General features: G+C 39.5%; 1 protein-coding gene and 1 pseudogene across 2 annotated transcripts in view; one reads left to right on the top strand and one right to left on the bottom strand.

Annotated features, from left to right (window-relative positions):
• Positions 1 to 23,958, bottom strand: part of LOC148522636 (uncharacterized) — a 764,886-nt pseudogene that overhangs the window by 502,913 nt on the left and 238,015 nt on the right. The window lies entirely within an intron of this gene.
• Positions 1 to 23,958, top strand: part of LOC148522637 (uncharacterized) — a 233,626-nt gene that overhangs the window by 74,849 nt on the left and 134,819 nt on the right. Inside the window, exon 3 of the mRNA XM_088473994.1 lies at positions 1,634 to 2,075. Coding sequence (XP_088330120.1) covers positions 1,813 to 2,075 — 263 coding nt within the window. The 5' untranslated portion in view covers positions 1,634 to 1,812. The remainder of the gene's footprint in view (positions 1 to 1,633; positions 2,076 to 23,958) is intronic.

Below are 23,958 nucleotides of genomic sequence, written 5' to 3'. Positions count from 1 at the left end.
TTCGTTCGCTCGCTCAGACATAGAGGCGTCAACAGACCGCAAAGAGCGAGCGCTCAATTTAAATAGCCAGCCCCTTTTTCTAAACGAGCGAGCGCAAATAGCGTCCGGCTCTAAGTCTAGGATACAGTGTGTATGACTCCCAACCCACTGGGCATGCGCAGTACTATGAGCCTCCATACGCCACAGCATAGCACGACTAGCAGGGCTCTACATGGCATATGGAAATGCTCCAATGGGTATGTGCCAAAGATCCCATGTGCAACCCCACCGGAGCTGGCAGCCTCCACAGCACCGATGTGCTGACAGTGCCGCCAGTGTCTCTTAAAATGCACAGTCAGTTTGTAATACAGAGACCCCACTTTCAAACAGAGCCCCCTACTATTTTCTAAAGTCAGGAAATCACTTTAGTGTCTAAGTCTGGGACAGCGCCAACAGTGCCGACATTGACAGTCAGTTTGTAATACAGAGACCCCACTTTCAAACAGACACCACTATTAGTTTCTAAAGTCATGAAATCACTATAGTGTCTAAGTCTGGGATGCAGTGTGGGTGACTCCCACCCAACTGGGTATGCGGAGTACTATGAGCCATAGCGTGACTAGCAGGGCTCTACATAGCATATGGAGCGGCTCTACTGGGCATGCGCCAAAGATCCCATGTACAACCCCACCGGAACTGGCAGCCTCAACAGTGCCAACGTGCCGACAGTTCTGCAAGTGTGCATCTTAAAACGCACAAGCAGTTTGTAATACAGAGACCCCACTTTTAAACAGACCTCACTACTAGTTTCTAAAGTCATAAAATAACTATAGTGTCTAAGTCTGGGACAGCGACGACATTGATGCAAGTGAGCTGTGCGTGCATTTCAAATATTTTTATAAAAAAGTATAGGACTCACACACTTAATGTAATGATTTAAAACTTCATTAGACATTCTTCTACAGCTCTGAATCCATGAGGAAAGCGCTGTACTACTGTATAGTATACCGAATCACAGCTTCTGTCAGTCAGTCATCGGGCGCCGATAATGCATTGGAAATCTAACACATGCATTGTGTAGTTTAGGAAAAGTGACACCTGGTGGACAAGAAGTTGTATTATACTTTATGTCTATTTTCCAGTACTATGCTACCAGAACCAGGACCATCTCTTCCATTGGGCTTGGTGAGCAGTTGCCCGAGGGCCCAAAGCTTGTAGCTTCCAACAAACCCACCCCCTACAGCTGTGAGTACTCACCTCAGTCCCAGTTTCAGTTCATCTGCTGGCTTCAGACCAGTCAGACAGAGTTTCTCTACATGTGTGGGAGGTCTTCTGGGCATGCAGGAGGGTTTAATTTTATTGACCATTTAAATTTTTTTCCCATGACTGGGTGGGTAGGGGCCCCAGTGCATTGATTTGCCCAGGGCCCACACTGCTGTTAAGACAACCCTGATAAGAACATTACGAAACATCCTGTGTGGTGCAACTCAAGGTATAGTGTGTGGCGCGAGATGCATAGTGCACTACATGGTGTATGGAGCAACAAACTAGCTGGGCCAATCTGTAAACATCATGTCCCTTATACAATATAACATCTGTACCATAAAAGTAGAATTATGCCAGTAACCTTTATGCTTTTCCAACTTTCTTACAGGACAATTGATCAGGATTCCCACTAAGAATAATATAAGAAGTTGTGGAAAGGGACATTGTCCTTTGATCAAGCCAACTACAGACGTCATTTCTTCTTACACCTCTGCAGGATTTAGACAAACTATTCTCATTTTCTGGATAGGAGAAAATTCTACAGCTAATTTGTTTCTCATTTAATACATGATGGGTCTCATAGGAGAGAAACCGCATCTGTGCTCTGAATGTAGCAAAAGCTTTTCATGTAAATCAGCACTTGTTAAACATCAGAGGATTCACACAGGAGAGAAACCATTTACATGTTCTGAATGTAGCAAAAGCTTTTCTTGTAAATCAGCTCTTGTTACACATCAGAGGAGTCACACAGGAGAGAAACCATTTACATGCTCTGAATGCAGCAAGAAATTTACTACAAAGAAAACACTTATTAATCACATGAGGAGTCACTATAAGGGCCTGAATGTATCATGTGTTTCATAACTAAGTTAACATGCATCACCACAATATGCATTCCAGGAAGGCAATAATTATTTTCTGAATGTGACAAGTGTTTTATATAAATCAGTCTTGATACAGACAGGAGAAGTCTGAAAAAAAGACTTGGGAGCACTTTTCCCCTGGGACGGTCTCTCTGTTAGGAACTAGAGCTGCAGGATAAGAACAGACAATGGTGATGGTGCTGCCATTACTGAGCTGTGTAATATATAGCTGCTCTGCTCATGCAGGTGCTGGGACTAGTAGAAGAAAGAGATTTCTATCCAGTAGAGAGTCCCAGCAGCTCCTCAGTACTGGGATTCTTTCTATGATGGACAGAACTATGAGTACTGGATATTACTACAGGAACCCTGCACACTGTCCTGTATCACCCTACAGGTCTCCTCTCTGGTCTCTCTTATGCCCCCTTATTCTTTCCCTCATAACTTTCTATTGCCTACTTACCTCCATCTTTTATGAATATTATGTATTACAGTATATTGTAAAATGGTGCACCTAAGACACTGGTCACCTGTATCCCATAACAACCAATCAATATAACAATAGCTGATATATGGTTGCTACAGGTTACATCACATCCTTGCTTTTCACACCATGTTATTAAATAAGTACCAATAAGAATACATTGTGTACCAGACTAACTATAAAGATCTATAAAGATTAATACATTAAACTAGTATTACATAAAAGTAAACACAATACTAACCATGCCATAGTACATAGTAACTGAGACAGATCTGTCCTGCATGTGGCCTGAAGGACAGTGTTCAAGTAATATCTGTAAAAACCATTTATGTAACTAGAAGATGTCCCCATAATACTTGTTGAATAAAACTTATCTTGGGAAATGTGATTCGGTTTTTGATTGCAGAACTGAATTATTTAATTAATATTAGATCATTTTGTACATTCTTTAACATTTTAGAAGATAGAACAAGGAGAGACACTTAGGTCATCATGTAATGGTAACAATCTGACAAACAATAATAAATACCTCAAATAATAATTTATCATTAGTAACATTCAGCAAATGGATTATTTATGTCTATTTATAGCTGATGCTAAATTGTAACACAGGGTCTTTCTGCCCAATCAGGGATTGCTCAGTAGCAGGATAGATAGATACATAGTGTTCTCTGCTGGCTGCTGTCTTTACTTATCTCCTGTCCTCCAGAGGAACAACTCAGACTAACAGAATTCCCCTGCCCCAAACAGTTTGGCCATTTTATGTCATTGTTCCTAATCCTTATCCTCACTGACACACGAGTGTATAACTGCCGCCCTTGTGGACAGCACAGGTGGTGCAGTATAGAGATCAATGGATTTCTTTCTTCCCCCATTTTCCTGTATAACTTTGCATTAACAGCTGCAGAAACTGCTTATATGGATGTGTCCTTACTTTCCCTACACAATAATAGTGTCTAGTAATAAAATATTCCTCTGGCTTATTTTACCCACCACGGTCATATCCTTCCACCATCATGTAGGGAGAGGACCTCTTGTATGTATCTGTCCCATATTATGTGTATTTATCACCATCCACTGCCCGGAGCGCTACATTCTGCTACTACTGCATATGTACAGCTATCTCCCCTGCAGCTGCATAGTATAGCCAGGACACAGCTCCTCACATGTATACATATACACACACTCTTTTGTATAGAAAAACTTAAAGTGAATACCTGGGGGCCACTTAAGACCTTAAAATATTTAGGGACTATGGGCCTTATTCAGAGATGTACACTAACCCGATGGTTAGCGCACATCTCCGATGGTCTGAGGACTGTGCATGTGCAGCCCTCTGACTGCGAGTCTGCTCGAAGATTCTCCCAGCTGCAGCCTGATTGACAGACTGTGGTGTTTGGGAGGAGGAGCTGGTTGGTCCCTGGCAGCATTCCTGGAAATGGGGGCAAATTGCCCCCATGTTTTCCAGGAGGGGCAAGGTCAGAGCCTGCGTAGGTGCATGCAGATTTCCTGGCCTTGCAAGCTGCCAGGACCTGGCCAGGCTGTGGGAAGGTTTAGATTGTAGATTGTTGTCTCCCCACATTCTCCCTGCCCCCTTCACTGGCAACAGTCAATCAGCAGCCCAGAGCATATGGATATGATGGGTCACCTCCCAGTGACTGCATGCTGCTGCTGCCCCCATGCCCCTCCCTGCTGCAAAGGTGACCCAGCATATGCCGTATTGCCCAGTTTCAATGCCCGCTGTTGTTCCAATGCCCCCTCTGCGCCTTCCCGCTCCTAACCACTGCCTCTGGACAGTTAAGTATATAAGAATTGCTACTTAGGCAAGCTATATATCGCATTAAAATGATGCATTATACAGTGATAAGAAACAATTCAATATCGCAGATCTACATGAATAGAGCCCAGTGTCTTGAGATAGTATTCACTATTCATATAGGAGATCACATGGTACGGAGGCTGCCTGTTTGCATAGGAATATAACAATGTCATCATCGTACAACAGAGGTACAACCAGATAATATATAGTAATAAAGCATTTCCTAATTGTCGATGCCGAATAATTGGCTGAGACAGAATCTGTTAAAATCTGCACAATGCCATCTTGCGAATGGCAACAAGACGCCATTTTGCAACTGGTCACACAACGCCATTTTAGCTAAAACTCACACGATAATAAGTACATACGGCGATGTTACTATTTAGCATCGTGCGATTCCTACACAATAGAACACTATTGAAAGTCCTTACTGAAACCATACCCACATGTATCAAGACCCAAAATAAGAACAACCCTGCATAACACGTACCACGATGTTCTCCACAAACATGTATATGCACAACGCTAACTAGCTTATTCTCTTAATATCCCTATACTTATATATTACACAATTACACTAAAAGGTTCCGTAGCATTAAGGTTAATATTAAAGGTTTTATTTATTATCAGTAATGTTGTGAAATATATGTTATTTGATATCTAAGGTTTAATACATGATAAGCAGACCGTGTTTGGTATCAATCTAAACCACTGTTTGTTTGCAGATCTCCGGTCCCATCGGCAAGGAGATCACAACATGCATCTGCAAAATATGGAATATGGAGAGCTAGGCATTGAAATGTTGTAATGTAAATAGCCAGTTTAGACTTGTTTCCAGACGGGAAAACGTACACAAAGGACTGTTGGGAGGATGAACTACTCAAGTACAAACAGACCTATGAACTGTATTATAACAGAAGATCTACGATGAAGAACCAATGGGATTATGCCAGCACATGTCTATTGTATTGCCTATCTCTGTAAAGGGTATATAATCAAGCACTCTGACCCTGGTTAGTAAGTCATCTTCTTTCGTGTGACGGAGGCTTCATCTTTGATGCCGGGATCTGGATTCAGAGCACTTGCGTATATGTATCGACTGTACCATAATGAATGTAACCCTTGCACTCATTGTTTTGATCAAAGTGCGTAATACCTTTTTATCTGTGAATAATAACTTTTCTGTGCTTTGGATTCACACTCAAGGTCTGAAAGTGTTTATTTTATTTGCGACTATTCATAACGCTAAATAGTGACATTTAAGGTATTGAGGTTATTTAGATATTCATAGTTGGGGGCTCATCAAGTGTCATCACACTACCACTTACACAATAGACACACAGTTATCTATCTCTCATCAAAAGGGTGGATAAGGCGTCATAAGCAGGAAAGAACGCTTTGCCTTCGAAAACTTGCTACCACTTGGTTGCTGAGAGATCGCTACCCGTTATTGTGTGAGTAGAAGGAGCGCTGATTAGAACCAGGGACGAGGAAGGAAAAGTGTGTTTTCCTTCGTTGTTAAAGTATTGTATTAGGGGGTAAGTTGCACAATAGTGTCTGCATGTTTTCTGTATTGCTGCCACATGTTCAAAGGGTCATTGTGTACATAGCGTGATTACCTGTTCAAATCTCTGAATCATACTGCTATATTTTGGGGAAAAAAGTTTGTGTTTTTCTGTGCAGAAAAGGGGTATGTGATTGAGGTGTGCATGTGTATATAGGCTACTGTCTGTTAAGCCTGGTGGAGGTTACTGTCTGTTAAACCTCAAGTGAAACTCAGTAGGTGCCTGACGAGGCCATACAAACTACTGGGCCAGGGGCCCTGATTCAGTGCACAGTCTGACTCACCTGGGAAAGCAAGGTATGTGCAAGTTGGTCAGGGCATATTGGTGTGCACCGGGCTTCTCTTCCCAAGCTGAAAAGAGGGCAATGTCCTGTTTGACATGCTTAAGGAAGAATGTTGGAAAAAGCAATACCAACTGAACCATCCCACAGACAGACGGACCTTTTCAGGTAATACAAATTGATTTCATCCACTTACCACCCTGCAGGAATCTCAAGTATGTATTAGTTTGTACAGATGTATTTTCTGTTTGGGTAGAGGCTTATCCAGCTGCCACTAATACTGCTGTGGTCACTGCTAAAAAGATTGCACAGGAGTTTGTATGCAGATACGGTATCCCTAGAATTATTGAAAGTGATAGGGGTACTCATTTCACAGGTGATGTCTTCCAGAGTATATGTAAGTTGATGGGTATTAATAGTAAACTTCACACCCCCTATCGACCACAGGCCAGTGCAAAGGTGGAGGGAGTGAACAGTACTATTAAGAATAAATTAAGTAAGATCATGGCAGAGACTGGACTGGGATGGCCAGAAGCATTACCGTTAGTCCTTCATAGCATAAGGACAACTCCTAGACCTCCTCTTAATCTGTCCCCCTTTGAAATACTGTTTGGTGGACAACCTCATTTGATTGTAAGTCCACAGGAGGATCTGAAAAGTAACAATGAGGTCAGTGTAAAGTATCTTATAACAATGAGTAAACAGTTGAAACAGCAGCAGCAGAAACTGAAATTGTTGTCACCCGATATGCCTGAAACAAACTCATGATGTCAAACCTAGAGAATTTGTTATGATCAGAAATTTCTTATGTTCAGGTTGCCTGATAGATCGGTGGGAAGGTCCATACCAGGTGTTTCTGACGAGTACTACATCCTTGAAGGTGGCCGAGAGAGATAACTGGGTCCATTCCACTCAATGCAGGAAGGTCAACCAACCGGTGGAGATACAGGGCAGAGTCAAGGCAGATAACGAGGACCTATCAATTGCGAGCCTCTTTCAGGAGGGTTAAAGGTTGCAGTGAGATATCTGAGCTAGATAAATTTGTAGATCAGTATTACAACAATGGAGTGGTCTGCAGTGGTTATTTTTGTGTTTTCTTCCAGAGTTTCCATTATCCTGGTTTGTTTGGGGATTACTGGTTTCTGTGATGGAGGACAGATAAAGGAGATGGGAGCTAATGTTGATATCAATGGAGTGGAGTCTGGAGAAGGAGTGATACAGACACAAGGGCGGTACCTGACCAATTTCAGTACAGTAATTGCTAAGAGATCTGTAATACCTGAGACTGCGAAAGTCTATCGCCTGAAGAGTTCTGTATTTGCAAATTCTGTGGGTCCCTAGTCAATGAGAGATGCATCCAATGGTGTCAGCCAAATTATAACCCATATTAGGGTGGGTACCCTTTAGAGGGAGATAGCTGTACATATGCAGTAGTAGCAGAATGTAGCGCTCCGGGCAGTGGATGGTGATAAATACACATAATATGGGACAGATACATACAAGAGGTCCTCTCCCTACATGATGGTGGAAGGATATGACCGTGGTGGGTAAAATAAGCCAGAGGAATATTTTATTACTAGACACTATTATTGTGTAGGGAAAGTAAGGACACATCCATATAAGCAGTTTCTGCAGCTGTTAATGCAACATGGTGGGTAAAGTTTTAAACCAAACCGACTGTTGGGTGTGCTCTCACGTGCCTCAAGGACAGCATAATGTAGGGTTAGTGCCATTTCCATTAAATGTCTCTGAGGTTTTAGAATTGCAAAAAAGGAAAGCGCTGGATGGAAAATTCCTCTCATCCAAACCACCTCATTTTAAACTCCATCAGTATCAAGTTGATAGATCACTTTTATGTTTGAACATCACCAACCCCAATACACCAGGGAGTTGGGAGGTAACGAGGAATAATCAGCCATTGACCTTCTCACTAAGAGCTGATAATGAGCCTGTAAACTTTGAACTGTTACTCACAATTAGGTTAAATGGGAGACACTATAGGTATCGGTATACACTTAGTGATACTAAATAAATAGTTGGTAGGGTACCAGAAGGGTACTGTGCCAGGGTTATACAACCAGAAACATGTATGGATCAAATGGGAGAACCTGAAATAGGATCACTTGCTAGGGAAGTGTGTTTAACAATTATGATGTTTTCTATCCCTTATGTTCTCCCCAATGACGTATATTTTATATGTGGAAGAAAAGTGTATAAGTGGGTCTCTCTCCGAGTTCAGTTGGGAAGAATACTTCCAGAAGTTATGACCCTTACACATGATGAAATGCTTGGTATCCATAAAAACACACCATCTCCATATCTTCATACACATTATGAACACCGTGACAAAAGAAACATGATACCTGGTGACATACATACAGCTACACAGTTGATTAGTGAGACAACTGGTTTCCAAGTTTTGGTAGCACTAGATCCCACCAGAATCGCTTGGGGTACTTTAAATTTTAGATATATCCAAGACCTTGCAAAATTAATAGATGATATCACTGAGATGTATGATGACACATTTAGGTATACAGAGCTACAAGCTTATAAGAAAGAACTTGTGCAATATAGACTAGTGTTAAATTATTTAACAGCTGTCACAGGAGGGTACTGTGTGACATTGGCCACCCAGTTTGGTGTAAAGTGCTGCACATATATTACTAACAACACTAGTGACCCCAAGGAGGTGATAGACTGGAAGATGGATGAAATTCTGCAGCTAAAATGGGAATTTCGGAAGAACCATAATGCTTCACTGATTGAAGTTGAGGAAAAGGTAGAAGAGTGGTTCACATGGTTGATCCCTGTGAAATGGTTCTCCGGCCTAGGAGAGTGAGTCCAGGAAATGGTTGCTACAGTGGGTAAACTTCTGATCCTTATAATAAGTGTCATCTTAGTAATTGGCTTAATGTGTCAGATGTGTTTCTAATGTGTTGAAGTGCAGAAAAGGCACTAGGGTGAACAGAAAAATCGAGATGATGGTGGTAATCAATGGTGATATGGATACCAAGGTCAAGGAGAAACTGTATTACAATCCTGAATTAGAATGTAGCCTATTATAATGTAATCTAGATTTGTTTGGCTATGCATAAATATATTGTTGATGTTATTTTAAAACATCCTAGATAATACAGTCCCAATTCCCACTTCAAAACTTCCTTTATAGGTTAGATGAGTTCCCACATCCTGCCAATGATCCCTTATGGATCCGCAGATGGTGTATAAGGGTTGTTTTACCCTCCTGGAGATGCATTATTTAATGGTTCAAATGACCAAACTGTGTCATACCATAATAACATTAAACAGTATAATTTCATGCATGGCTGAGCAGATTCAAGACAGGCTGTGATAGCGTTTGATTGGCTATCAAAGGGTGGACTGTCAAAGACGGATATTTGGATGAGACAGAATCTGTTAAAATCAAAATCTGTACAACACCATCTTGCGAATGGCAACAAGACACCATTTTGCGACTGGTCGCACAACGCCATTTTAGGCTAAAACTCACACGATAATAAGTACATACGGCGATGTTATTATTTAGCGTTGTGCAATTCCTATGCAATAGAACACTATTGAAAGTCCTTTCTGAAACCATACCCATATGTATCAAGACCCGAAATAAGAACAACCCTGCATAACACGTACCACGGTGTACTCCACAAACACGTATACGCACAACGCTAACTAGCGTCTTCTCTTAATATCCCTATACTTATATATTACACAATTACACTAAACGGTTCCATAGCATTAAGGTTAATATTAAAGGTTTTATTTATTATCAGTAATGTTGTGAAATATATGTTATTTGATATCTAAGGTTTAATACATGATAAGCAGACCGTGTTTGGTATCAATCTAAACTACTGTTTAAAGCCAGAATATGTGACCGTACATATTCCTTCAGCAATTCACGAATATATGCATGCTTATGTCTTTCATTATTTTCATTGCAATTAAGAGTACATAGAAATGATTCAGAATATATATTAGTTATAAGTTGCGAAGGACCGACATGTGTCGAATGGCCTCAGGCCTAGAGATGAGGTCTACCCTCTCTCTAAAGTAGGCAGGTGTGTGTCTGAAGCAACAGTTATTATTGTTTAATCTAAAAGGTATAAGTGTTATTACGGAAATAGGTATAAATCAGAACTGTGGAAAACTATTTCTTCTCTAGCAAGACAGCATCATGGGTTAGTTGAGTATGAACAGACTAGGAGACAGTAGGTCCCAGATCCGTATAAACAAGAAGGGAGTTAATCGGGATAGCCTTGGCCTATAAGCGGTCACCAGTATTTAGAGAACATAGAAAGGAGATTATAGGTTTTGTTATGATTAAAACATATTATCAGTGAAATGTTTAGTGCGCATGAATATTGAATTAATTAATTAATATTCGCCATTTTATAATATGTTAGTAGCAGAGAGGAAAAAAGTATAAAAGATTGATCAAAAAGGGGAGGGGTCGGTCAGTCGGGTTGAGCAGGAGAGATCATAGGTCCAGAGAGTCGCGGGGCGCTGGGCTGTAAGTATAAACAGGGCTGACTGTCACCTTGTGAGTCTAGGCTAGGCATTGCAAATAATCATTTTGTTACTGCTGCTGAATGTATGTTTTTTTATGTTGTATGTCTGCTTTGACAATAATACAATAATACATGTATAATTAATTTGCTTTTAAGTAAAACATTGTCATGTATTGAATGTTTTGGATTTGTTTTGTTTTGGTAGGATTTGTTTCTTAAAATAAGGTTTTTCTCCGTTGTGTAGTTTGTATAAAAAAGTTTGGTATTTTGGAGAAATGGTGTTAGGAGGAGGGATTCTCCCCTCCTTTTCTTGTCTGGGCTTTGTGCCGAGTAGATAGGGAAAGTAATTGGTATTTGCTGAGGGTTTTTTCCTTTCCCATGCACTGAAATATGTTAAGGATAAAATAAAGATGATTTTTAAATTTGCAAGTTAAGTGATTTTCTTGGCATCTGTGTTAGTTGATATATCAATTTCTGAAATTATTGTTGGATTGATGTTTTTTTAAGAAGTTTTATTGATATCTTCTATTTTCTTTTTCTGCTCACTCTGAGAAAAAATTTTTTTTGCGCAAACCAGTTTTTTTATTTTTTTTCCTTCTTCATTTTTCTTCCTTCCCAGCTGATTGGTTGAATGACGTATGTTTGGATAATTGGCTGACCTTCACGGCAGTAGGTTCTGGTAAGAAGTCCACCCGAGTATCGCTTACGGCTTCCGCTTGGAGCTGAGGTTAGATTAGGGTCTTGTGTCAAAAAAAAAAAAAAAGAGACACTATAAAACCGTAGATAGCAGTGTATGCAACTTGTGTGAGTGATCTATAATTCTTTTTCTTAAAAAAAAAGGTTGTGCATACTGTCTTTTATCTTTCCTCATTCTCCTGTCTTTCTCTTTCATTGATAGGGACCCCTGATTAGATGGTAGAGGTGTCTTAATTGTGCATATGTTGCTGTGATAGATTTAGTAAAGGATTTGATTACTATAGATGAGTTTTTCCTAATATTTTATGATAAACGTAATGTTGATTTGCTTTTCTTAGAAATTGAGTTTTGAGAATTTCGATTCAATAGTGTTGTTAGAGAGTGATTTGTCATTTGATTTGGTTTTACTAGAAATTGAGGACTTGGATTCCGATGGAAGCAGTTCATTAGAATTGTTGTTTGATTACTTGTTTTCAGAAATTTGAACTTGTATTTGAGTAATTTTTCCCAGAAAGTAGGGGAAGTATTGTTGAGTTTTTTTGGTAGTTGGTTTTGTGGTTATAAAGAGGATTTTTTGGGGGGTCAGTGAGGGGTTAGGGCGAGAGGCATTTGGTGACCTAGCGTTTCCCATTTTCCCCTGTAGTATCCGTGTATGAGAAGTGGACTAGAGAGGCATGAATCTGGTTATGTGAATTGTGGGGTAATATTATAAACAAAGAAGAGAAGTCCACATGGCTAGATAGTGTAAAATCGATCTGCAGATATTTAAGAACAAGATAATATTGATGTAAAAGTGCTAAATCTGATAACGAGAGCAGGTGCACAAGGTATACATATAGTCACAGATGTAACAGGTGCGCGGAACCCTGATAACGAGGACAGGGGAGGCACCAGGTAACTGAGGTACAAATCTGTTAATGAGGTCAGATTGTACATGAGAGGTGTTGACCTGATAACGAAAGACAGGTAACATGAGGGTAGAGTTTCTTGTGTTTTCATTTTGACAAACGTGTCACAATTTTAAAGTGAAAGAAACAGTTAATCTCATTTGTTTTTTTAAAAGGCAACATTATCTAAGTACTTGTATGGGATTGGAGGTGGTTCTTGTAAGTGATAAGAGGGTAAGAGTAAGTGATTTGAGGGTGAAGAGGTTGATTGTAGCTTGATAAGCTACAGAGTATGGGGAGAATGGCGTGTGACGCACCTGGATGGTAATGGTTGTTTGAATGAAGGTGAGAAGGAATTGGTTTGGTGAAACGGAAATCTGAAACCAGGGTAGTTTACCATGAAATTGTAAAGGTATCCCACTAACAAAACTTGTACTTAAGAAAGAATTAAGTTTCTCATTGCAAGTGTAAAAGTTTATTTGAGGAGCTGGAAGAGTATTCCCATTTGAAGATCATAGAGATTAGCTATTTGAGAAAAAAAAACTGCAGTTTTATTTTTGCAGCAGAGAAAGAAAATAAAAAAGAGAGAAAGACATTTCTCGTGTATGGCATCGAGTGAGTTGCCAGAAAGTTAAGAGGGTAGTTATTTAAAAAAATATATGTTTAAAGAAATGCAACAGAGGATGGGGAATGAAGTTTAGCATAATGCGGTATCTAGAAATAATAATAAAACAAATGTGATTAGGAATGACAAGTATGTATGCAGTTATGAAAGACAGGTACGGAGATGAGAGTGTGAGGTTTGTTGCAGGGTGAAGTGAGATGACCAGATGGACCTCTGGTCATTTCCCCATGGCTGGCACATTTAACCAATCTGTTCTGGAGGCTTTGAAAGCAACAGTCATTTTGTCTAAGTTGGTGAAGAATAGGGTTAAGCATTTGCAATGTCTGGCAATATGGCAACAGGAGGCTGAGAGGTGGAACAAGATGGCAGTCAGCCAACAGCACCGGCAGCGCCCCCGGCTCTCACAGCTGGCCCGACTGACCCCCCTTTTGTTTTTTATTTTGTTTTGTTTTTTCAAGATTTGAACCCCAGAGACTCCTGTCTCTGGTGATGACAATGTTGATGTAACGCTTAAGCTTATTGCTTTCTCTATGCTTGCTTATTTTAATCAATAATACTAAGATTTGAATCTCACAAACTATTGTCTCTGAAGCTAACTTAAATGTCTAAGCTTACTGCTATAATTATGCCTGTTTATTCTAATCAACAATTTGTTTATGACTATTCCCCAGAAGTGAACTGTTAGATCTGATTCAGCTGATTCAATTGATGATTATTACTAATATTCATGTCATTCTGGCAACTAATCTCACTGTCATTAGCAGGTTCAAAGTGTCCTGGATACCTTGTGTATATCTAACCATTTGTTGTTGGGAAGTACTTCACAGTTTCCGGATGTTGTCACAGAAATCCTACATCATGTGCAGTATCATTCACAGCTAAGAAATTGTGCAGTTATTTGTGTTTCCAGATATAATATAGTATCCTATGTGTTGTTGAAGGTGACAGAGGTACACATTTTACAGGGAAGGTATGACAAGCAATATGTCAATATATGGGTTTATAATAAAAAAAAGCAAAATTGAATGTGTAAACACCAACATTGAGAACAAGTTAGATAAGGTGGGTATGGAGACTACCATGAGTTGACTGGGGGCTTTTACCTCTGGTTTTGTATAGCATTCACACCACTCCAACGCAGCCACTTAAGCTGTGCCTTATTAGTTACTTTTTGGAAAACTGCCTATCCTTATTGTAAGTCCAGCAACAGACTTGTCACTGTTATATGATTTAACTACGTACTATGTTATACAATTCTCACAGCATCTGAAGAAAAGCAAGGAAAGCTTATGAAGAGACTCCCAGAAGAACCTTGTTATGGAGTCCAGTCTGGAAACTATGTAATGGTGAGTAATTTCTTATGTTCTGGTTGTCTCGTAGATCATTGGCAAGACCCGTTCCAGGTTCTGCTAACAACCTCGATGTGGCTGAAAAGCACAATTGGATTCACAAAATCTCACTACAAGAAGGTTGCCGACAAGGCGGTGAGGTCAGTTAAAGCCAAAGAAGATGCAGATAAAGACATTGACTGTGATTTAAATCTAATAAACTTATTTGATGATGGGCCTGATCAGAGCCACAGTTCAGACCAAGATAAGGTTCACAGAATCGGGGACATTATTAGTAGTGTTCTGCGGGTTGTGAACAAAGAAAAGGAAAGATGGCTATTGGTGATCAAGTCTCTGTGTATCCATTGATTGGGAAAGTAATTTTTTTTCCATTTTGAAATTTTTTATTTTTTATAGTGAATAGGAGCTGGCAAGGACTGGTGACTGATGAGGACGGTGTGGAGTGTTATCCTAGGGGTACTGCCGGGGTCATATTGGTAGACTCCACTCCTATTTTAAAACTCATGATCATAAGGGATATGGTTTTAATCACATTAAGAGTCATAAAAGATGCAAACACTAATTTTACTACTAATACTCCCAGGTATAGGTACGCATCAGAGGATGGTCAAAAGACCAAGGTGAAAAATTCTTAATAACTCATATATAAAAATAATTAAAAAATTTTAAAAAGAAATACATTACAGGTAAATAAGGTCCCATACTAGTACTAGGTGCAAGATACATCTGATGAAGTATCTGAAAAAAAGAGCCATTACTGTAAGGCAAAGTTGTGAAGGGTTGTCTCACAATTCCAAGGTGTATATGTAAATACTGTGGTTTAAATTCAGAAAAGGGGTATACAATGGTGCAAAGAAAGCATCTCTATACAAACTGACACTTCTTCCCTTAACATTTATTATGAGCTTATAGAAAGAACAATAAAGTTGATTGTTGGGTATGTAGTCACCATGTCATTCAGCGAATGTTGTGCTCATTTTTATTTCATTGCACTCAAATCAAACAACACTTCACTCACTATGTGGAACTCACACACTTGAACCTTATAATGTCACAGGTTCCCCACATTTAAAATAAACAAGGTATCCAAGATATGATCAGGACAACATTGTGTGTATTATCAAACCAGTACAGGAGCTGAAGTTATTTATTTGGGAACCAGTGTTTGTAACACAATCTTACAAGGAGAATTAAACTTGTTTGGGGATCTTTTAGAAATTATTAAATACACAAAACCTAATAAAAAATTATAAGTGAGTGCATTAATAAACTGTGTAATAACAGAAGGAATGTTGGGGTACAATAAAACATACAGTCATCATATCGCAGAATGGAACAAGCAAGAAGAAAGCGTGGATGAAAAGGGTGCCTGTTGTAATGTTACTTTTAATGCTTTTTCAAACACATTGTCTAATAAACCATGACACTAACACAGGGGTTATATCATATGTGTGGGCATAAGGCTTATAAATGGTTACCGGTGAATTCTTTTGAAAATGGTCTTATAAGAACATTGCTACTTGATGCAAAGGTAACACAACAGAAAAATCTAAAAGAAACATATGAAATAATTACTGTGTAAGAATGGTAAAAAGAAAAACAAATGGTATATGGAAAAGTAAACGCACCTCTTTACACTGTCCCAAAGTTATAAGGTTGGTTTAGGATTTGGTAACATAATAACATTTGGTACACAGGGAATTAATAAACAATATCGCAGACATTGTGGTAAGAGAGTTTCAAGCAATAAAACACTGAATTAAAATGCAGCACACACTATCTTACAGCTGCAACTTTGGATATTGTGTCACATTACAAACAGTATATGAGTTAAAGTGTTGTACATACATCACAAATTTTTCTGATGCAGAATAAATAACTTAAAGGTTAAATGAAGTTACGCGGGTTAAAAATTAATTTGCTGAACAAATAAACATGATGGTATGATTCCTGACAGCTGGTTCACCTGGTCGAACCCCAGTACCTAGTTCACATGGGTTGGAAATTGGATAAGCAATGTTATGTAAACTTTGGGAAGATTATTAATTTTTTGTCATGATGATGTTGTTGATTTTCTATATATTAGTGAAATGCTTCAAGAAGATTTTCCAATGTATTAAGAAAAAATCAGACGATGCAATCTATGAGAGATATGAACTTTCTTCAGAGATATGAACTTTTTTCGGAGTTATGACCCCTCAAATTTTATGAGGATGGAACTGATAAAGCCAGAATATGTGACCGTACATATTCCTTCAGCAATTCACGAATATATGCATGCTTATGTCTTTCGTTATTTTCATTGCAATTAAGAGTACATAGAAATGATTCAGAATATATATTAGTTGTAAGTTGCGGAGGACCGACATGTGTCAAATGGCCTCAGGCCTAGAGATGAGGTCTACCCTCTCTCTAAACTAGGCAGGTGTGTGTCTGAAGCAACAGCTATTATTGTTTAATCTAAAAGGTATAAGTGTTATTACGGAAATAGGTATAAATCAGAACTGTGGAAAACTATTTCTTCTCTAGCAAGACAGCATAATGGGTTAGTTGAGTATGAACAGACTAGGAGACAGTAGGTCCCAGATCCGTATAAACAAGAAGGGAGTTAATCGGGATAGCCTTGGCCTATAAGCGGTCACCAGTATTTAGAGAACATAGAAAGGAGATTATAGGTTTTGCTATGATTAAAACATTATCAGTGAAATGTTTAGTGCACATGAATATTGAATTAAGTAATTTGCCATTTTATAATATGTTAGTAGCAGAGAGGAAAAAAGTATAAAAGACTGATCAAAAAGGGGAGGGGTTGGTCAGTCGGGTTGAGCAGGAGAGATCATAGGTCGAGAGAGTCGCGGGGCGCTGGGCTGTAAGTATACTGGCTGTCACCTTGTGAGTCTAGGCTAAGCATTGCAAGTAATCATTTTGTTACTGTTGCTGAATGTATGTTTTTTTATGTTGTACGTCTGCTTTGACAATAATACAATAATACATGTATAATTAATTTGCTTTTAAGTAAAACATTGTCATTTATTTTAGAGTTGGTATTGGTGTGAATTATGTCATTTCTTCTTATAATAAGTAAGGTTTATAAATAATAGCCAAAACACATCACGATTTCAGTTTGCAGATCTCCGGTTCCATCGGCAAGGAGATCACAACATGCGTCTGCAAAATATGGAATATAGAGAGATAGGCATTGAAATGTTGTAATGTAAATAGCCAGTTAAGACTTGTTTCCAGAAGGGAAAACATACACAAAGGACTGTTGGGAGGATGAACTACTCAAGTACAAACTGACCTATGAACTGTATCGTAACAGAAGATCCACAATGAAGAACCAATGGGATTATGCCAGCACATGTCTATTGTATTGCCTATCTCTGTAAAGGGTATATAATCAAGCACTCTGACCCTGGTTAGTCAGTCATCTTCTTCTTTCATGTGACGGAGGCTTCATCTTTGATCCCAGGATCTGGATTCAGAGGGCTTGTGTATGTATCAACTGTACCATAATGAATGCAACCCTTGCACTCATTGTTTAGATCAAAGTGCGTAATACCTTTTAATCTGTGAATAATAATTTTTTTGTGCTTTTGAACCACACTTAAGGTCTGAAAGTGTTTATTTTATGTGCGACTATTCATAACGCTAAATAGCGACATTTAAGGTATAGAGGTTATTTAGATATTCATATAATTTAGTACAATTTGTATCAGTGATATAGTTTCTTTAGAATTGGTGTCAAAATTAAATTACTCCAGACTTGTCCTTTTAATTCTGCCTTTTATGAAATCACTAGTCTCATCCCCTCTGTGTCTCTCCAGCATCTTTCTAGCATTATCCCCCCTTTACCTCTACATACTCATTATCCCACTGTGTTTCTAGTGTATCTTTAGCACCATCTACCCTGCATCTCTCCAGCACCATTCCCCCTCTGTTTCTACATCCTCATCCCCATGTGTGTCTCCAGCATCTTTGCTTCACCATTCTCCCTGTGTGTCCCTAACATCTCTACAATGCCAAACCCCCTGTATCTCTATAACATCTTCATCCTTGTGTCTCCTATATCATCATCTCCCTTTTATGTCTCCAGCATCTCTCAGCACCATGCCACCCAGCATCACTGCAGCACCATACCCTCTGCATCTCTACATCCTCATCTGTGTGTTGCCAGCATCACTCAAGCAACATCAACACCTGCATCACTGCAGAACCATTCTCTTGCATCTCTACATTACTGTACCTTCTGCATCTGTCAAGTGCTATCCCTTCTGCATATATCCAGCAACATACTTACTGCATCTCTACATCCTCATCTCCCTTGTTTGTCTCCAGCATCTCTCCAGTACCATTCCCCTGCATCTCTCCAATACCATCTCCCACTGTGTCTTCCCAGCATTATCCACTCTGCATCTCTCCGGCATCATACCCCCTGCATTTGTACAGCTTCATCCTACATGTTCTCTCCAGCTCACCCCCTGTATCTGTACTCCACTACCCTCTGGCCTTTCTCCCCCTCTAACCTTTGTTTAGTGCACAGTGATTTCCCTTCATGGCTGAGTGGCTCCTCCTTCCTTCACATACACCACTTGCAAAGAACCAAATAAGAAAAGGCCACCCAGTGTCAGAGGAGGGGGAGATGGCCATGGGCCAACAGGCAGCACAGCCCACATCATCTACTGCAGGGGTGGCCAACCAGTTAGAGGCAAAGAGCCCAAAAATATCAGTAGGTATGTCAAAGAGCCAAGAACATGTGCACACCACAAAATGTGCCACAAGGCGCACATGCAAAATGGGGTGTGGCTAGCTAGCCATGCCCTTGGTATGATGTTTGCAGGAGCATGTAAAAGCACATGCACAGAATCACAGTGAGGTAACCATTAAATGGAAATAAAAAGCCAGAACAATTTAAAAACATTGGAAAAAAACAGATCCACATATATATCTGTCTGTTATTACCCAGTTCTGTTCTATTAATGTTTACAATTGTAAAGTGCAATGGAATATGCTGCGCTATATAAGAAACTGTTAATAAATAAATAAAATAAAATACACTGAAACAAACCAGATCCACATAAAATACACTGAAAAAGCCACATATACAAATAATACACTGAAAAAGCCACATCCACATAAAATACACTGAAAAAGCTGCTTACACAAACAATACTCTGAAAAAGCCACATCCACATAAAATACACTGAAACAAGCCAGATCCACAAATAATACACTGAAAAAGCCACATCCACACAAAATACACTGAAAAAACCACTTACACAAATAATACACTGAAAAAGCCACTTCCACATACACTGAAAAAGCCACTTCCACAAAAAAATTCACTGAAAAAGTCACTTCCACATAAAATACAGTGAAAAAGCCACTTACACATAAAATACACTGAAAAAGTCACTTCCACATAAAATACACTGAAACAAGCCAGATCCACAAAAAATACACTGAAAAAGCCACATCCACATATACTGAAAAAGCCACATCCAAACAAATATGCTGAAAAAGCTACTTCCACATAAAATACACTGAAAAAGCCACTTACACATAAAATACACTGAAAAAGTCACTTCCACATAAAATACACTGAAACAAGCCAGATCCACAAAAAATACACTGAAAAAGCCACATCCACATATACTGAAAAAGCCACATCCAAACAAATATGCTGAAAAAGCTACTTCCACATAAAATACACTGAAAAAGCCACTTACACATAAAATACACTGAAAAAGCCACTTACCCAAATAATACACTGAAAAAGCCACATCCACATTAAATACACTGAAAAAGCCACTTATACAAATAATAAACTGAAAAAGCCACATCCACATAAAATACACTGAATAAGTCAATTCCACATAAAATACACTAAAAAAGCCACATCCACATGAAATACACTGAAAATACCACTTCCACATAACATACACTGAAAAAGCCACATACACAAATAATACACTGAAAAAGCCACATACACAAATAATACATTGAAAATCCACATTCACATGAAATATACTGAAAAAGCCACATCCAAAAAAATACATAAAAAAAACAGATTTGCATAATACAATCCAACCCGTACATGTGTCACTCCAGCCCATCCATGTGTCAGTCCAGTCCTCACGTGTCACTTCAGCAGCCTCTCGTGTGTTACTTCAGCCCCCATTTGTTACTCCAGCAGCCCCTCATGTGTCACAACAGCAGCTCCTCCATGTGTCACTTTAGCAGCACCTCATGTGTCACTCCAGCCCCGATATCTAATTCCAGGAGACCCTCATGTACCACTCAGCCCCCCCTCCTCTCTCCCTGGGCCCGCCAGTCCAACCACCTTCCCCCACACTCCCTCCCAATCCATGGGCCACTCCAGCCTCCCCCCCCCAACATGTCACAAATAAAAGGAAAAAAAAAAAAAAACACAGCTCTTACCCTTTTGTGAGTGTCTGTGTCAAGTAGGTTAGCTCCGCGCATCTGCGACCATGTCCTTCTTGTGGCTGCAGGTTCAGTCACAAGTTAAGCTCCGCCTCCTGTTTGTGGCATGACATCACCACATCACCCATATATGCCTCCGGAGCGGAGCAGAATGCTGCAACAAAGGACGTGCCTCCTCTGAACAGCTGTGCTCCTATCAGAGGACACAGTCAGTGTCAGTCAGGGGAGCTGGCAGGAGAGCTGCATCAGATCAATGGAAGAGCCACATGTGGCTCAAGAGCAACAGGTTGGCCACCACTGATCTATTGTGCTGGATGATGTACAGTGAGGTACAGGCCCATCAAGAGCTGCACGGGGCCTAATGGAATGTACTGGCATGTCTTGCGGTATACAGAGTATGGTTTATGTTGTGCTATGTGTGATATTCTGATGTGTGTTAGTAAATGACAGCTCTGTCCCTTCTGGAGAAGATGTCTCCAACCCTAATGCAGAGAGAGACCAGACACCTATATCAGGCAAGATCCAAGAATAATCGTCACATTAAATGGAAGATCAGGGAAATGTGATTATAATTTGATTTTGTAAAATACCTACAATAAGTAACATTATATACAAGAAGTTAGGATGTTATTTCTATAGAATGAAGTACACTAACACACATTAATCTATTACATTACTCACACATGTGAAGTCACTGAAACAATCCAACATGCATGTGCATTACTATTATACTAATCTTATAGATATTGGTGAGAATTACAGCCCACAGAGGAGAAGACCAGACTGTCAAAGAGAAGAGACCTGTGGACATTGCCAGCCAAGCTCCCTAAGTTGCACCCAAAGCCGGAGAAGTCCTGCCAGATGTGACACAGCCATACTGTTGGGGATCAGTATTATAAAGAAAAAGAAAGAGCATCTTTATGGGGGTACTCTGAACCAAATACTATGTTAAAAAATTCACATTTTATTGGTATAAATTAAAAGTAAAAATGTTTTGATAATCGGTGAAATATTAAAATATATAGGGCCAAATGTAATAGGGTGTCAGTTTTAGTAACAGTACAAACTTGCACCTTCTTGCATTTTTTAAAGGTGCGAATCTGTGCTGTAACTCGCAAATGTAATAGACTATGAACTTTTCAGCTTGAGACTACTACATATGCAGGCTACCCCGGCACCTCTGGACGGTGGGTGCCAGGTTGATAGTGTTATTGTGTAGTGTAAATAGATGTTTAAATATTGTCTTTAGCTGTGGTACTACACATTCCAGCAAGCCTCCCCCGCATGTTGGTACTTAGAGAACCACAAGTACCAGCATGTGGGGCATTACAGGCCAGCTGGTACCTGAAGTTCCACAGCCAAAGAAATATGTAAAAAATACACAACACACACCATGACTGTAAAAGTTTAATATAACATACCTGCACACTCACACTCACTATCACACATACTCACCTAGTATCCCTGATGCCATCATGTCCCCTTGTCCAGTAGATAATCCATAGGGGTACCTATAATACAAAATCCATAATCACCACTCCAATGCATAGCTCAGGTCCACTTCGTTCCATGTAGGCATCCAGGGGGTTAAAATAAAACAAAATTCCCGTAACCAAACCAAACAGGAGCAAAGGTATGTGTGTACACATACCTTTCCTCTGTGCGAATGACTGGGGCCGACATGTGCCCACTCATTGCAGGAGCCACCTGTCAATCAACGGGCATCTCTGCCGGAGCTGCTTGCTGATTGGATGTGTGCAGTCAGCATGCCTGCTCCATAGACTTCAATGGAGAGAAATCTCCATTGAAGTCTATGGTGGGAATCGCAAAATTGTATCCAATGATGTAACCACAAGGTTACTTGAGGTGAACCTTGTGGTTACATCATTGGATACTGCAAAGCACTGTGTTGGTTCTAAATATATTGGGGACCCCTACGCATTTTGTCCCCTGTATTTTTAGAACCAGGACAGGCTTTATAAAGCCCGGGGCTGGTTATGATTTGGGGGGGAAACTGCACATAATTTTTTTTTTTATCATTTTGCAATAGTACACACAATAACATGCACATATCTCATGGATATATACATGTTTCTGTGTTACTCTGACCTTCTCAGGATATACTCGCTATCCTGAAGCTGGTCTATTATTTGGGGACTTTTGGTTATCTTTTTTCTGCGAGTCTGAAACTTGTTCACTATTACATTGGGAGAGTTAATAGTTTTCAATGGGAAAACATCTGGATGTGATTTTGAGAATGGAGATTTTTTAGTAACTCTGAAAAAATGCGAGTTTACATAAACTGATACCCTATTACATTGGAGAGTTGTGAAAAATTGCGAGTTTAGCACAAAACTCACAATTTACCAAAACAGACACCCTATTACATTTGGCCCATAGTGTGTAGAAAAGACAGATTAGTGTATTAAAATATGTAAAACAGTTTTTAATGCTAATGTACTTTATATTATCAACCTTATTTTAATTTCTCTTGTAATAGAAAAACTGTATTGCTTTTATCCTATGAGAAATGTGCTATTATGTGTTTTTATTGCATCCTTTCATAGTGAAGGTTTCTCAAATAGTTATTATATTACCAATCCAATACTGCAATGTATCAGTACCATGTCTGGTCATCAGTACAACTCTTAGTTATTATGTATAATCAGTAAATGTATTTATATCACTTTGCACGTGAGTGTTTTTATGGTCCTATCACACCTGATAATCTATATGGGCCACCACCATGTCCATTGGTTATCGAGGTGACCCAAAGATTTCCACTTTTTCTACCCTGCCTGACAAGGATAATAATGATCAGTGTCACGCTGACAGGTCTCTCCGAGTTGCGGCTGTTTTATGCCTGTTCACTCGGCAATCGGCAGTTCCTGTCCTGCTCTTGTACCTCTGTCTAGTTTAAACAGTAAGAAGATGTATGACTATAATCAGTCTCTCTGTGGCTGTATAATATTAGCTCATGCGGCAATCGGGAGTACCTGCCCTGCTATTGTAACTCTGCCTGGTTAGGGTAGTGAAAAGCTGTATCATGCTAAGGAGTTTCTCTGCGGCTGTATAATATTGGCTCACATGGCAATCGGGAGTTCCTGTGCCGCTATTATATCTCTACTTGGATAGCGCAGTGGAAAAGCTGTATCACAGTAAGGAGTCTCTC

This window comes from Taudactylus pleione, unplaced genomic scaffold, assembly GCF_031769625.1.
Source record: "Taudactylus pleione unplaced genomic scaffold, aTauple2 ptg000145l, whole genome shotgun sequence".
Classification (NCBI taxonomy): domain Eukaryota; kingdom Metazoa; phylum Chordata; class Amphibia; order Anura; family Myobatrachidae; genus Taudactylus; species Taudactylus pleione.
The sequence above is the reverse complement of the archived record's forward strand: the minus strand, read 5'-3'. Positions and strand labels throughout refer to the sequence as shown.